The following is a 16,670-nucleotide window of genomic DNA, read 5'->3' as shown; positions in this document are numbered from 1 at the left end:
ATTGTCAACGAGGTGAGAATGTTGAAGCACGTTGACGTTGTTGTTTGAACCCGCTCATACAAAAAAAAAAATGTCAAATCCACAAGTCTTGATCGGAAACGACTTCCAAAATGATTGTAAGTTTCTTCTTATGTCCTATATATGTATCTTGCCATGTCGGGAAGCTACAATTTTCACTTTATGCAAGTAGATGTTTAATGTCTTATTTGTTTGGAGCCTTCAATATTTTTCCTTGAATACCACAAACATTAACATCACAAAAATGCCTAAAGCTTTCGAAAAGGGTACTCTTTGCAATTTGAACGTATTCATCCCACGCACCCGCACCATAACCATATGCAAAGCAACCACCTTTTGCATACTCGTCAAACATGACTTTCCAATGCCATCAACTTTGTATGTGAAGTACTTGTCATGGTCGGAGATGACTTTCAAGATTTGGAGGAAGAGACGGTGGTGCATCATAAACCTCTTACGAAATATATCAAAGGGATACTTCGGGGTATTGCACAAAATAATCCATTATAATTATATTGTGAACATTGATTCGATCACGATAAATGTACTTTCTATTGGGGATCGAGCCTCGATGATCACGAGTAGTTTTCGTGCATGTCTTGTAACAACGGAAAAATAAGTACAAACATGTTATCATCGTCATTCATCATGTTCTCATATTTGGATGAGGAGTTTGATTCAGCATAACGAGAATAATAAGTAATTTTGAATGTGAGAATAAAAATTGCAAAGTTGAGAATGAATGTGAGAATAAAGGTTGCAAAGTTGAGAATAGTAATGTAAAAAGTGTGAGTGAATGCAAAGTTGATAAATTTGTGGTCCATAAAATTGACACAAGAAATGAGGTTGGGTTGAGAAATTTGTGATCTATAAAGTTGACACAATAAATGAGGTTGGTGGTTGAAGAGTTGATGGTTAAGGAGTTGAGGTTTGAGGTTTTGATGACAAGTAAATACATATGAGTAAAAAATTGGTTGAATTTGGCTAAGTATAAAAAATTTGTTTTGATGGAATATGCCGAGTGTATGCAACGCGAGCCCAATTGCCCATCATCTATAAGTCCAATAGCAATTGTCCAGTACCATGTCAAATTTGGAGGCCCAACGGTTTATAAACTCAACCGTAATTGTTGTTTTTTGGTTGATTTTTTGATAAATCATATGGTATTGATTGCACTTAATAAAATTGCACAAATCCTCTAAACGCTTAGATCTGCCAAGTCATATTTTGATGATAATGATTATCTACTATTGGACGGGGTTTTTTGGGCCCTACATTTTCCTATTTTATTAGATACTAGGGTATGCCCGCGTGCTTTACGACCTCCACGAGACCTCGACGCTACCGCAAAGACTACCTTAACAACTCATCGCCAAGATTCGTCGCAGAAAGCGTACATTAACGCATCTTATCATAAAAAATATTCGGCGCAAGACCAACGAAACAACTCAATTTATAAGTCCAGCCGCAAGGCCAACTCAATTACCCATTATCTATAAGCCCAAATCAATTGGAGACCTAACATTTTATAGGCTAGCCCAACAACTTATAAGCCCAATCGCAATTGTTGACTTTTTGATAGATTCCATGATATTGATTACACTTAATAAAATTACACAAATCCTCCAAACACTTGGATATGTCATGTCACAATTTACTAAAAGACAATGACAACAACTAGATGGAGGCCCTGCGGCCATACACTATTGATTTTTATTATATAGAAGAAGATAGATTTGCATACTATGGTAGTTTTTCATGTGATACTTGTCATTCATTTTGTCTCAATTAAGCATGGAATTTAAAAAGTGTTATTGAATTCTATGGAGTCATGGAGAGGAGAATCATGTCACTTGTAAATACCAGATAAAGACAAAGGGTAACTCCGTAAATCCACAAGATCAAAACCCAAGAAAAATGACTTTACCTCTCTCTCTCTCTCTCTCTCTGTCTTTGCCAGTATTCACAGTCAGCTGTTCCACTTCCAAACACTCACATTCTCTCCTTCCACAAAACCAACTTTCCCCTTCCTCAAATCCTCAAAAAACCCTAAACCCCTTCTCTTCAATGGCACCCCACTCTTTCCACATCATTTTCATCATATTTACACTCACTGCCACTACACTAGTCCATTCAAAATCAACAATCGAGCCATGCTCAAATTCTGATACTTGCAATGCAATGTTGGGTTACACTCTTTACACTGACCTCAAAGTCTCTGAAGTAGCTGCCCTTTTCCAAATTGACCCAGTATCTCTTCTAACCACCAATGCAATTGACATTTCATACCCAGATGTTGAAAACCATATCCTCCCTTCACAACTCTTTTTAAAGATTCCTATTTTATGTTCTTGCGTAGATGGTATTCGTAAATCTGTTTCTACGCGTTATAAAACAAGGCCTTCTGATACACTTGTGTCTATAGCTGGTTTAGTATTCTCTGGGCTTGTTTCTGCTGACCAGATTAGAGATGCTAACTCGATATCTGATCCTAATGTACTTGATGTTGGGATGAGTTTAGTTGTTCCATTGCCTTGTACTTGTTTTAACTCTACTGATAATTTTATGCCAGCTCTTTATTTGTCTTATCTTGTTATGCCTATGGATTCGTTGTCGAGTATTGCGGCTAGCTATTCTACTACTGTTTCTGATCTTATGAATGTTAATGCTATGGGTACTAGTTCTGTTAACGCTGGTGATATTCTCGCTGTTCCGTTGCCTGGTAATTTTTTCCTTCTTTTAGTAGTGGTAATGTGCATATGCATGAAAATGTGTGGAAGTGGTTGCTAATTAGTTGCCTTTATATGTTAGGTGAATTAGTTTTGTCTTTGTTTGTGAATGAAGGCTCTAAAGCTTGATTTTGTATGTGTTTTCTTACCAACGAGCTATAATTGGTGGGTGCGATTTGGTTAGCTGTTTTGTCCTTTTTTTGTTCCCTTTGTGTTAGGCTATAGAGATGTTAAATTATGAACTGTTCTTGGATTTCCATATTCGTGATATGCTGTTTTTTTTTTCCATGGTAATGTGCATGAGATTTTTTTTCCCGTTGTTTTATTTTTCAAATGTGAGAGCTTTTTAAGTTGCAAGATTCAAACATGGCATTACCAAAGTACAGGTGTACTCTGACTCTATGATTGCTGTGAGTATGGTTAATGGCTTGACTACACCACCATGGTATTGTCAAAATATTGTACTATCTAGCGGGAGCAAAAGGAAGAAACTCAGTTACAGTAGTGTCAACCATTGCTATAGGGAGACCAACCGGGCTGCAGATTTATTAGCTAAGTGTGTTAAAGACTCTCTTGAGACTCTTTTGTATTTTATACCCCCTCTAGATGAACAATTGACTAAAATTATTGAGGAGGATTTTAATTAAGGAATGAGGGGTCTTTTAGTCAAAAAAAAAAGTTGCAAGATTCATACTTTGCAGAATAGTCAGCTTGCTTAGCTGCCAAATCCTACTAAGGGGTGTTCAAGAACTGTAAAATTATTACCTGGTCTTGATTCCACGAAAAACCATACTATGGACGATTTTAATATGATTTTGTGAACTGAACTTTAAGGCGATTAGTAATCAGGAAGACACCCCCATAGAAGATGACAAGAGAAGTCTATAAAGAAACTAAACTGTGCAGGATGGCTTATCAAACTGAACCAGTTTATGTTAGTTTGCGGTTTCTCTGGATTACAAATATGTTTAACGTGGAATGGGTTGTTTGTATTGTATTATGTCTTTGTGACTGTCGATCCACTCATATTGCGCTGATGGAATGTTTAATATTATGCTGTATTCATATGTTAAGTTTATTTACAGATGGACTTGGTGCTTGGATGTTTCCTTTGTTTCTTCTGTTACAGCGTGTGCTTCCAATTTTCCAAGATATTCAGCGGATTTTGGGCTGAATGTGGCAAATGGGAGCTATGCTATTACAGCAAGTCATTGTGTGCAATGCAGTTGTGGACCAGGGAATCTCAAGTAACGAGCAACTTCACTATCTTTCTGTTTTTCTTCTTAAGTTTTTTGCTTTCATTATTAGAGGAAGAACTACGCTTGTATTTAACCTTTTCAGTTTGAAACTACTTGCAGTCTATACTGCACACCTGCATCATTAGCTGTATCCTGTTCGAGCATGCAGTGCAGAAACAGTAATCTCATGCTGGGGAATGTTACTGCACAACCGAGTGCTGCAGGTTGCAATGTTACTTCTTGTACTTATGGTGGTTATGTGAATGGAACCATTCTCACCAGGTGAGTTTCTCTCCATATTGGGCCTGTTTATTAATATATCTGTTTATATAAGTTATTTTACCTGAAATTGTGTGGCCGGTAAATCTATTTTTTGTAACTCTGCAGGCTGTCCACCTCTCTTCAGCCTCGTTGTCCAGGTAAGATTTGTTCAAATTCTTAAGTTTTATTTATCAAAGTTAAGGAACCCTTTCATTTCAACTTCTTTAAGGTTACACGTGCTTCTCACTCCAAATTGTTCTATCTTCGTCCATGTTCTAATCCGTTACCTGTAGTGAGTGTAGTCACATCTCCCAATTATTTTCAAGACCATTATTGTTTTTTAACTTCTCAATCCCCCATGAAATAGATTAAAAATGTCGTACTCCTAAAATAATGGAGTTGACAGGCATATTTTGTTTGGACTCCAAGATAAATGATACAAATTGAATTTCAAAGATGAACTTGAACTTCCTAGAACGTTGCTAGTCTTGGGAGTCATTCCAGATTTCCGGACACCCACTATAAAGTTTATTTTCTTTGATGCAGGGGAACACCAGTTTCCTCCACTTGTTGCACCTCCTACATCAGTAATCAGGGATTCAATGTTTGCTCCTGCCCCTGCTCCTTCTCAATCAGGTGCAAGACCAACCACGCCTAAGTCTTCTGGTGTACCAGGAAGTGGGTCATTACCAGGCCTCCCTCCAGCCAACGGCCCCAGTGGGAGTACCTCTGATGCCCCCAAATGGACTAATTCATTCTTTAGCTTTCCGAGTACGCTAGTTGTATATCTATTTAGCAGCTTGGTAATGTCAAAGTGGTTGTAACTTTTTCAATCTACCATTACCTAGAAAGTGGGGTTTTGTTGGCTCCTCTTTGCGGTTTTTTTACTCTTTAGGTGGCCCATTTGTTGTATTTTACCCTTGTAGTTTTAGCAACTCATTTCTGAACTAGTTTGTACTTGTGCTCAGTTCCTAGAGCAAATTTGGGACTCACCACTCATTTTGATTTTGATGATTAGTAAGCAGCCTGGATGTTCGGTTTAAGCACCCAGAGCAAGGGCATTTTTTCTACTTGTCCATCTATTTATTTGTCTATTCATTTTTATTTGTTTTTGAGGAATTTGCAGGCCTTCTGTATTCACATATTTTCCTATTATTCTAAGGATTTAGTTGGCCTTGTATCACGGGTTCATGCTTAAAGGAAAAAATGTAGTATCCCCCTCTTCAAATCAGTTACCTATATAGATGTCACAAGACCTTCATTTTTCTATAGTTCTGCAGATTACTAGTCGACTTCTTATGATGGACTAATTGAGAATGTTTTGTCTATTTTTCTCAACATCAATGATGTACTCTGATGTATTAGAGTATGATCTCTTCATAATGAATGCATCTCCCAATTGGTGTTGATTTGGGATTTTTCCATGAGCAAACAGGTAGCAACTCTTAATAATTACTTAATGCCTACGGCTTGAGCTTATTTGGGTAGCCTTTGCTGAATAGTGAATATGTACCAGAAATGAGCTGATAAATTGGTTTTCGAGAAAGACTTTAAATCCAACAGGGACGATATTCTACCTCACTCTTCACTCTTCACTCTTCAGAAGCGTCTTCTACTTTAAGAAATAGAGAATGGCAGACCAGGCTGAGATGGAGGCAGTGGCTGTAGACCAAATGAAAGAATCACCCTCAATTCGTAAGGGCCTTCAAACACTTTCAGGAGTCCTACTATCTTTTCTATGGCCATATCACATGGGCCAGCCCAATCTGGCCTATTACAGTTACGCCCACTTCAAAACGCTTTCAGAATTCCACTATTATGTCTTTTACAGCAAGATCACACAACTACACAAGTAGTGCATAATGATTTGCATACCATAATAAAAAATAAAAAATGAAAAGTCGTCACAAAGTAGAAGATAGGCAGTAGGCTCCCCTCTCGATAAAGGGTGAATACTTGTGGTTGGCAAGGTTTTAAGGACAAGTATTGCATTCGGAATTGAATTCGGATTCCATACTCACGTTGAAAAAAATCTCCAAAAACCTGGGATAAGTATCCCGAAATGGTAGAGTGGTGCTTCCTTAGATGCCTCATAACTTTAGTCTTTAGGGGAAAAAGTAGAAAATCTAAACATAGATACAGAACAAATGGTAGCGGTAGATAGTAGATACATTGAGGAGGGCAATCAAATAAGAATACTTTCAATTACCATTCACTAAAATTAAAATGGTTAACCGATAACATTTGATGTTCTAAGACGCTTAACTTACAAAAGAGCTTAAAAAAGGGAACAAATAGGAGCATTTCTTAGCTAAGAAAGTGCCATCTGTGCTTCTAAAACTAACCATCCGGCCACTTGCCTCTCTTTATTCATTTTCCTGTTGTATAGTAGTACCAAAATGAGATTGAACAAGAGCCTCCACAGTATAACTACCATACTCAACACGAGTGGAATGAAAAACTACCATGGTGATGATAGTGGTGGTGATGATTATTGTTACTTTCTCTTTCAATTCTCCATCGAAGATGAAGGAAGTCGTCGACAGAACAAGGTAGTCTTAAAGGACCTGTTGTGTGGTATCCATAAATCTCTTTCGCCTTCTCGAGGAGCCTCTTAAAAAGAGGATGGTATAGATAAAATATTGGTATCACAAATCTTTGGAATCCACCGTCCTCATCTTCTAATCCAACTCTAACTGCTAACCAGCCCTTCTTAACCTTCATCTTCTTCTCATCCATGAACAAAAACCAAAGGGAATGATGTGAAGGGAGTAAGAAGTGAAACAAAAACAAAGTAAGGAGTAAGTGTGAGCTAGAAACTTTGGAAGTTTGGAGTCTTCAGTTAATTGTGTGAAGATGCATGTTGTGATAAACGGTTTTTTATAGGAGTGGGTGTGTGTAGGAGTGAGGTTGATTGGTTCTCCTTTTACGACGTTTTAAAATTGTAGTGTACGTCAGTGAATCAGTTTGTACTTAATACGGAATCATTCAGCTTTACTTAACTCGGTACATGGTCCTTGTTCCTTTGTGTGCTGTGTTCTATATCTCAAACATTTGTTTATTTTTCTGATGGAGTGCAAACGTGTTTAGGGACCACAGTAAGTCGGGCAACGATCACTTTTGGGAATTTTAGAATGATTCGAAGAGCCAAGAGACTAAGAGCCATATTAGAGAATTCGTGTCATTAATTAAATGAAAAACCAAAAAAATGTTATATTCTAGAATGAAGATTGAAAATTGTTGGAGATGTATAACTTTTTTTTTCTATGTATCTCTAGGGATGTTCGAGACTGATTCTTCCAGGCTGTAATCTAATAATTAGAACATCTTATTTTTTAATACAAGGTACTATATTGAACCGTGCTTCGCACCGGTTTTTCGAAAGTGCTCAACATGACAATAGAAATAAAAAAAAATAAACTAAAACAAAGTCCTTTAAAAAAAAAATTATCTCAATCAGATGCTACTGTAGATACTGCGGTTGAGATTTCAGAATAATTTTAGGTTGAAAAATTAAGGGAATATATATATAGAAAAATTGGTGTGGAAATAGAAGTTTGAAAAACGTAGGTATGCCTAATATCTAATTTTGATTGATTGTAGTATGGGGGCATTAGGTAAATATTTGTTAAGTTGTTTGATAATTTCAAACTCATAAAGGAGGAATGGCTAAATAATAATTTTTTTTTTTGCCTACTCGAAAGTTGAGGGGGTTTCCTAAAGACCCGGATTATCATATAGTGTAGAGATAATGACTTTTATTAATGTACTTCCGCAAGAGGCACAATTAAGGAGCTTGCGAAAATATATGCGTAATATTATATTATGTATAGCAGCTGGTTAATATTATATGAATTTAAAGAGTTGTAGCGTGTTAAACCCCTGAGATTGGTGAATCTTCTACCGTGTTTGAATCCACAAATTCTGAAATTTTCCCCTAGGTAAAACGGAAGACAATTCTCAAGACTTAAGTTGAACTTCTAGAAATCAAGAACTGAACTCACACAAAATGTATGATTTTGTCAGTTATCTCTGGATTTAGAAAATGAGCTGAACTTCCAGAAGTTGTGATTTCTGGTCTCATTATTGCCCTAAGCATTATTATCACTAACTTGTCTTTTGTATCATGCTTTCTTTTGAATTAGTTTAGTTTCTTGACTAACTTCATGCTTCATGCATTATATTCATTTTGTTTTTTCAAATAACTGTTTGTAAGCAAAGCCACAGATATTTAGTGTTGCACGCTAATCATACTAAAAGAGTATTATTTCAATATGATTCAAACAATCCAATTTGCCAGACGCCCAGACCCTTAATTTAGTCAGACTAGTTATAAACAATGATAATATGACGACGATGATAGCACTAAACAACTACCACGAATTCGTGCGGAAAAAAAATGCAATACTTATAGGTTAACTTGCTTTAAGTCATGAGTAGTAGTGAAGGACAATTGTTCCATGTACTTTCTTATTAGATTTTAATCATTAAAGCTTAATCCTTAGTCATCATCAGTACGGATATATAGCTTTTCTCGGTTTTCTTATTTTATTTGAAGATCGAAGAAAAGATGGGGGCATAGCACAGTGTATATCAAGTCTTAAACAACTTCTCTAATCTCTATGCATCTGTGGTTCCATATGTAGCTTGAAACTTTGGATTATAGAAGACAATTGTGATGTTTGTACTAATTTCTGCATAAGTAGTAAATCTAATTTTTATGACGTTGGGAGACTTGGCCAATGTCGCAAGTTAGTATCATTATACAGTCTGCACTATAACTATCAATTTTTTGGTGAATTCCGGCTTGATGGAACTTGGAAGATCAAAGCTTATGTGATTGTTCACTACCAACCTGTAGTCCTGTACACATATTTTTTGAGGTAACTGTACGGAGTTTTATATATGGAATTGTCAAAAGAAGGAAGCAAGTTGCCAGAAAAGAGTTATAAAACCAGCCAACCAGGGCAAAGCCGCAAAGATATTCGAATATAAGCCAAATAAGCAAGGTCGTTGTGCCTTTTCTGTATTTGAGAGAGCAGAATCAAATACAGAGATTTCAAAAGATAAAAAGAGAAAGGATAGATAGTGAAGGGCCGTGTCACCCCTGTCCTTGTTAGTGTACCTCACAATTGGCCGGTACCTCACAATTGGCCGGTACTGCGCGGTAGTGGCGCACTGTACCCTTCAAGTCCCCACAACCAAAAGGACTAAAAGCACTTGGTAGACTTGGCATATGCTGACTTCGTTAAATCTGTCCCACCACCTGGTGAGTTTATAGGTGTACGTGTATATTTGTTTGGGTTATTTATTGATCGAAAAGAATTGTTCACATTTGATCAAATTTCAAGCAATCGGATTATCTTCGATCATATCCTCAACACTAAGTGACATTCTCTCGAAGTAACTTCAGTGTGACTTTATATTTTTTCATTAAGTTCACTGAAAAGCCTAGCTAATTTATGTTTCCTATCATTTTGAATTTAAGCTGTATACAGTACCTGTACTGTTACAAGAGTCATGATCAACCAATTTTTTATATGTTATCCTTATCACCATAGGAATTAGGATAACAGATATCCATGAGATTATTATTGGACCCAAGAGAATCTGCCATGTTGAATATGTGAGACTCACTAATAGAGAATAGAATGAATTCAGCTTCATTACTGCATTGTCAACAAAGAAGAATCATATCTCATCTCTACACCCTCAACACCCCACCACAAGAATAAATTAAACAGGAGCGGCTCCTTAATCTTTTTTTGCTACACATGCAAGTGTTTCACGTACTCATGTGTTCTGATAACCTCCATGCTCTATCCAGTATCCACTTTCTTTCTTTAGTGTTTGGCCGGTTTCAACAACTCCAGATTTTTTCTCTTAAAATTTAGGCTTCTAAGGTTAGACAGCACGATTTTGTTGTGCATTGATCTGTGCTTTAGAAATAAAAGGTTGCAGCGATGACTTACTACATGGTCCAGCTGGGGAAAAAGCTCTAAATATAAAGGACGCGCGTGGGGTGGGTTAACGTTGGTGCACACAACACTTAAAAGGGTAGTTTGCTCTCCATGCCATGATTTAAAGTGAGATAGATATGAGCACCCTAATCCAAACGAAGATCCGTATCGTTGGATTACATCCCCCACCCTAAATTTTAATGCGTATTGCCAATATATATGCCAACACATTTTGGCTACATTAGTGATTTTAAACATCGCAATAAATATAAAAATTTGTAGTACATGTGTTTCAAATATAATTATATAATACGGATAGATTGCTAATTTATTTATAAGTTTAAATTTATGTAGAGGGGGCAAATTCTATAAATATAAAAGGAGGCTTCTAAATAACAATATTAGTGTCAAAAAATGTAAATACCAAATTTAAGACTAAATATGTTCTTCAGCATGATTTTCAGTTTTTGTAATTTTTTAAATTCCAATAATTCTAAAGTCGTTAATTATAGAGTAAGGACACACCTAGAAATCTATAAATTAGGGTGGAATAATCGGAAGTCGTTGCAAAAATTCAACTAACTTCCTTTTGTCAACTCTGGTACTCTTGTAGTTGACTTTCATAACGGGGTTTCCTTGAATTTAATGACCAATAATTGAAGGTAATGATGAATGATGAGGATATCTGTAATAGTGTAAACCTAGTTCTAGATGACGAACATACAGTTACATAAAAAGAAGAGTTGATTTTCATCGTCTTAATTTGAAAGCAAAATTCACAAAACCCACATTTTGAAGTTCTGTGAGTGTGACTGACTGTGGCAATACATGGTTTTGGTAAATCAGTAAGTAATTTTTTCCCTCTCAAATATATTGTTTTTGTAGTGAAGCTCTAATTATTAAACTATTTTTAAGTTATTTATTTTCTTTGTGGTCTTGTAAAATGGCATCATTTAAAATTTTTAATTGTCATAGTAGTGGCAATTTGGCCTTGAAAAGGGAAAGAGATGCGTTCGATCAAAATATGAAATTCCTTGAGATTTTGAGAGAATATATATTTTCTTTTATATAGAATGTTGCAATTGACAACTATACATCCAAACATACACAAAGTTTTGATTTCATCACTCCAATATCTTTTGAAACTTTGAAAGTATATCCTATATGCTTTGGAGAGAATATGGAATATGATTGCAAATGACAGTGCACAGCCAAACATTTTAGAGTTTATGTATGAATGCATTATTCTAAAATCATACCTCTAAAATCATGGATGAATGCATTATTCATTGTATTACAGGTATCATAGTGAAATCTTTTGGAATTTCACTCGGACAATTCAAGCGCTTAGAATGAATTCATGGAATCACTCTCCTCCTAAGCACTTATCTCATAGTTATTCCAAACTTATATATATGATTTTAGGTCATTTTTCTTACAATAACGAAAATGCCGTTTTTACCATGAAATTAAATTATACGGTCACATGCTCACATCGGAGTCAACCTAAGTCCACCTGAATTAATTAATAACCTAAGAGGTCTATATCAATTTGATCTATCTTGACGTGACTATGTTCTGATTCTAGTTGATCTATCTTAGGTAGTATATAACGTGCCATTCATAACACAGTGTCACTGGATATTCCATACTCGATAAGTTATGCTATTTTAGGCTGTTACGTACCTATAAAAGGAATAATAGTTTACATGAAATGAATTGGTTCAGCAAAAGAATCCTTCATAACTTTCGGCAGCACAGGGATCTTGATAGTTGTTGTTGGAACTCCATACTTTGCTTTTGTGACTCTGACTAATCTGTAAATTGGAATCATCAAACATGTAGGGATTGATCATGTTTGTTGCATGCTCATAATCGGCCAAACAAAGAAAGTGGGATAAAAGAAGCGCACTTGGTACCCTTGGTACATTTCTAAGATTCAAATACTAGGATGCAGATTGGTGATCAAAATAGCTCCAATGGTTAAGTCAACTTAGGATCACCATTACTCCATTAGTCCATTACTTGGTTGTTTTACTCCTATTATTTGATATATCTTGTGGCCATATATCACCAACTTCTCATCCTATCCCTTTGTAAGCCATTCCTTCACTATTACTCTTTCTGTACGATGATGATTACTATTAACTTTGTTGTGTCGTCAAATTGAACTGTTTGCGTAACATAGGTTTATAAATGCAAATCTCATTTTCAATGAAAATTTCATTAAATTGAAAAAGAACAAAAAATTCTACCAGACCCTTAAATGAGGCCTTTGACTGGGGCTTAAAAACTGAAAGCATAAATATAACTTCAACTTAAACGGGTTCGAAGCCCAGCTAGCTTCAGGCCCATCAACATCATTATGGGCTCAAAAGTTGTTGCGCCGAGTAGGTTTTGTACTTCTTACATTGTAAGAGTGTAAGACAGTACCTCCATGGTATTGTCACAATGTTGTCAATGCTATTAACGTTTTATTAGGAGATGTACTAGTATCATCTTTAATCATGTCTTCAAGGGAAACAAATCGGGCTGCAGGCCATTTGGCTTCTCTTGAAACTGAACACACTTGAATGCATAGTTTGGAATTCCGATAAATCTAAAAACTGAAATTTATTAAATTTCAACCCCTATTACGTTCAGAATTTCAAATGATTTTGAAATTTCAGATATTTCAACTCTATATTTAGAATTCTGATTTTTTGAAAAACCAAAAATTTAGACGGAATTCCGAAGTTTCGTTCGGAATCACGAACCTATGCTTGTATGTACTTTGTACCTCCTCTAAACTAAGAATGGAAACATCTATCTCAGATTCTAATGCAGGTCCCAGAGTATGCCTAACCCTAAAAACTTATTAAAAAAAAAGTGTAAGACAGGAGGAACCCCTAGAACGAAATTGTTGAACACTCTTGAGGAGTAACTCTCGACTTTCTTAGGTTAGAATTCATTTGACAAAAATTCTTTTACCAAGTTTCATATCTGTTTTTTGTATTATTAAAATGGGGGTCTAGTGGTGGATTCTACAGAACGTGAGCATTCACACTCGCTAAGCCAAGTTGTAGTTAATTTAATCGTTCATTATTATTGTCGCCACAAATAATTTGAAAAATTAATGTTATAACATATTCAAATGTTTAGGATAGCTTGAATAATGACATTGGTCAAAATATATACAATGATATGCATTACCTCCTCCAATCCTTTAATCATTTCTAAAGCTCATAGAGAACATTTACTAATTTTCCTAAGTACATATATTATTTTGTCCGTTAACTTGTTCTCGAAGAATTGGATGATGGTGACAATCTAGGATAATTGCATGGTTCATCTTATCTAGTCAGTCAATACGTCTAATGATATCAGTTTGGAGGTTGAGCTACTATCTAGCTTTTTGTTCAACAATTTGTTGAGGTTATATATATAGCTCAACTCAATATGATTTGCTTGAACTTTTAAGCTAATTAAAGTAAGTAAGGCCTACAGATTGCGTAACCTTCATCCGTCTCACCCACTGGTGATCAGGTACCAATGTTCCACACTTCCACTCGTATCATAGCTAGATATCATATGTTTGCAGACTTGTAGGATGGATTAACAAAGGTCCCCAACAAATGATCATTATGATGGACGGGCTTTAATTTGCAATCAACGTATTGGACTGACACGCACGTACTAATAAAATTCCTGTTATTGCTACTCCTACCTCGCCTAATGCCAATTTGAGATATGCTGCATGTGTACGTACCCCTGACGCTGAGGAAAAGGTAATAGTCCTAGATTAATGGGTTCTAGTGTTCTACATACCCATGGTTTTAATAATATCATTTGTTCAAGAAACAATTTCAAATTCTAACACACCCAAGGCAAAGCGAGATTACAATAAACCTGAAATAAACCTGAAGGAAATATCTTAACACCACTTCCCTGCAACACCAGCTAGCAACACATACCCACGCACAAACATGAGACTATTTTATGGAATCACAGCTGATTGCAATTTGTTGGTGTGAATGACATGGTCTGTTTGTCAAGATCATGAAGGACCAACATATTCTGCTGTTGCACATTACCGAAGATTGACATTCCACTTGACCCCCCCATGGCTAAGCAAAGCAACCCCATACTTGAATCACCAATCACGTAGTTTTCTCCTGGTAAATCCAAATCAGCACCATCGAAATGGAATATTAGTTTTGGCACATAGACGTCCGAAGCATCAGATGACACAGAGAAGCAAAGATCAAGTCCAGTGGAACCCGCATCGGCTACTGGAAGTTTCATTTGTGCTACAAATGCCTTCTTCACTAATTTAAAACTGCGATCTTCCAAGTATGTGATGGTGGTACCAGAGTCTATAATCAGTCCTCCACTTCCATCTTCTTTGAGTGCAAATGTCGATTTTGGAATTGCAAGGAGAGTTTTTCCAACTGTAATCCCTTCAAGAGAAAGATAATAAAACGATGGTTGTGAAGGATTATGGATAAGTGGAGTGATTTGTGATACTCCATTTTTATATTTGGGGTTGCAAGAGAGCCAAACAAAAGAGTACTAGTTTTGGTATCATCAATGGAGGTTAGGCAATAGGAGAACTTCCCTGAGCCAAGTTGTGAAACAAGGGACAATGGCCCACGCCCAAGTCCTACAAGCCCTGCACCTTGAGTGAATCCACTCCCTTCATTATCGCTTCCACAACCAAACCCGATATTGGGAACTGAGGCTTGCCCGAATGTGAAAGTCTCAGTAGCCATAGTGCCTTGTGTCGTAGAATAGTCTCCATAAGCATACATATATTCACATCCATCGTCACACTGAGACATGGACAGAGCTTTGCATAAGCTACTTGAGCATGAAAGTTTAGAGAAGGAAGATGATTGTGTAGGATCAAATATTGGTGTAGGTTGTTTGTAACATTGCACGCAAGGTTTGCATTGTGCCCATATCAAGTCGCTACCAGTATCCATTATGGCCATATAAGAATTAGGCGGTGTACCAATTGCCAAGTTCATAAGAAATTCTCCATTACCTGCATGAACTGTAGTTTGGACTGCATCACTAGTACCACTTGTGGCCAACGAACTCAACCTCGCCAACCTATGCCTCCCACGCTTGATCCCACGTTGAAGAAGCTCAAGCTTTGTATAATTTCCCCTCGAATCAACATGTCTTAGATCAACCCGAAATCCCTTCTTGACTGAACTATGGTCCTCAAGAATACGCCGGGACATGGAACACGTAGGTGAAACAAACAAGGACACAGTAACTAGTACTAAAAGTAGGACAGTACGTAAAGAAACATGAGAAGGCGATGAAGCCATAGGGGCAACTATGTAGTGCAAAAATGAAATGAAGTACTTACGAGGCAGAGATAAGGAGATGAATATATAAGGTTTGATCAAAGAAGTGGTCTTCAATTTAATTTATTTTATTGTGTGTGAACCATGCATGACTCTTTGGCTGACAAGAAATGTATAGCTCTCAATTCAATAATCAATGAATTGAAGGAAGATGAAGAATAACAACGGAAATGATCAATAGATGTGATTTTCTAGTCCAGCTGAGTGAGTCTCTTCAATTGATTATATCACACTCTATTGGCAGTTATGACTTCGAAGAGTTTTGGAAGTTAAGAAACTCGTTCAAGATCCTATGCATAATGTGAGTTGGTTAGCTACCTCATCCAGTTCACATTATCACAAATCACAAAATGTGGCACTTTTCAAGTTTGAACGTTGAACTACATAAACATGTTTCAGCAGCTTAAAATCACACTTGTTTTCAGCATGGGCTTCTCATCAAAACCAAAATGACATTTTATTATGTTCGACTAGAAAAGATCTAATATACCAAATGGCAAATATGCACACCACGCATTAACAGAAAGAAACATATGTAATTAGCTAAAAGGCACAGTGAGTTTATGGGAACAGTTGGTAGGAAGTGGGCTAACTCGTTTACTTGCAAGAGGGAGGAGTATTGCTTTTTTGATTCGTTTTCACGCATTGGTGGAACAACAAAGAGTAGTTTGATGGTCTAATTTTGGTTAGGTCCGTGGCGTAGACATCTTGCCGTTATCATTTTCTTTTCTGTGTATATATTTCCCATCATTTTGTGCACCATGGTTTGTGATTTCACAATGTATTAAAAGAAAAGCTTTTATAAGTGGGTCGTTTCTTTAGGATCTGTTTTCGTTTAAATTTCTTTTTGGGTACCCTTGTCTTTTTAGGCAATCAAACCATGGATTTGTTAAAAATTAACATACAATTAACAATGTATTTTAAGTTTATGGAATTAGAGTTTAATAATTGGAGGTGTTAGAGATTGTAGAATCTAAATTTTGATTCAAACATACAAAATCGAATAATACGCCTAGAATACAAATTTGAACTAAATAGATTTTATTACATCAATTTAACTCCTTATGTTAAATTTGATAAACAAAAGATCGAATTTACCCCTTCATA

The 16,670-nt window shown here is 36.2% G+C and overlaps 2 protein-coding genes across 2 annotated transcripts; one reads left to right on the top strand and one right to left on the bottom strand.

Annotated features, from left to right (window-relative positions):
- Positions 1-1,965: 1,965 nt before the first annotated feature.
- Positions 1,966-5,316, top strand: LOC147501024 (lysM domain-containing GPI-anchored protein 1-like). The gene is made up of 5 exons (XM_086606061.1): positions 1,966-2,740; positions 3,877-3,994; positions 4,106-4,267; positions 4,373-4,404; positions 4,793-5,316. The coding sequence occupies exons 1-5, from the start codon at positions 2,086-2,088 to the stop codon at positions 5,068-5,070; spliced, it is 1,245 nt and encodes a 414-aa protein (XP_086462187.1). The 5' UTR covers positions 1,966-2,085; the 3' UTR covers positions 5,071-5,316.
- Positions 5,317-14,019: 8,703 nt separating this feature from the next.
- Positions 14,020-16,670, bottom strand: LOC147501023 (aspartic proteinase nepenthesin-1-like). Its single transcript, XM_086606060.1, is given in 2 exon segments — positions 14,020-14,729; positions 14,732-16,670. Coding segments are annotated over 2 exon segments (1,332 nt in total). The 5' UTR covers positions 15,525-16,670; the 3' UTR covers positions 14,020-14,190.

The sequence above is a fragment of the Coptis chinensis genome, chromosome 4 (assembly GCF_015680905.1).
Source record: "Coptis chinensis isolate HL-2020 chromosome 4, ASM1568090v1, whole genome shotgun sequence".
NCBI lineage: Eukaryota > Viridiplantae > Streptophyta > Magnoliopsida > Ranunculales > Ranunculaceae > Coptis > Coptis chinensis.
This window is presented reverse-complemented; position numbering and strand designations above follow the sequence as displayed.

What these genes read in the sequence shown, in the direction of transcription:
- LOC147501024 (XM_086606061.1), top strand. Translation starts at nt 2,086, where the DNA reads ATGGCACCCCACTCTTTCCACATCATTTTCATCATATTTACACTCACT. An exon ending in TCTCGCTGTTCCGTTGCCTG is followed by an intron (nt 2,741 to 3,876) that starts GTAATTTTTTCC and finishes CTTCTGTTACAG; the next exon opens with CGTGTGCTTCCAATTTTCCA. An exon ending in TCTTCAGCCTCGTTGTCCAG is followed by an intron (nt 4,405 to 4,792) that starts GTAAGATTTGTT and finishes TCTTTGATGCAG; the next exon opens with GGGAACACCAGTTTCCTCCA.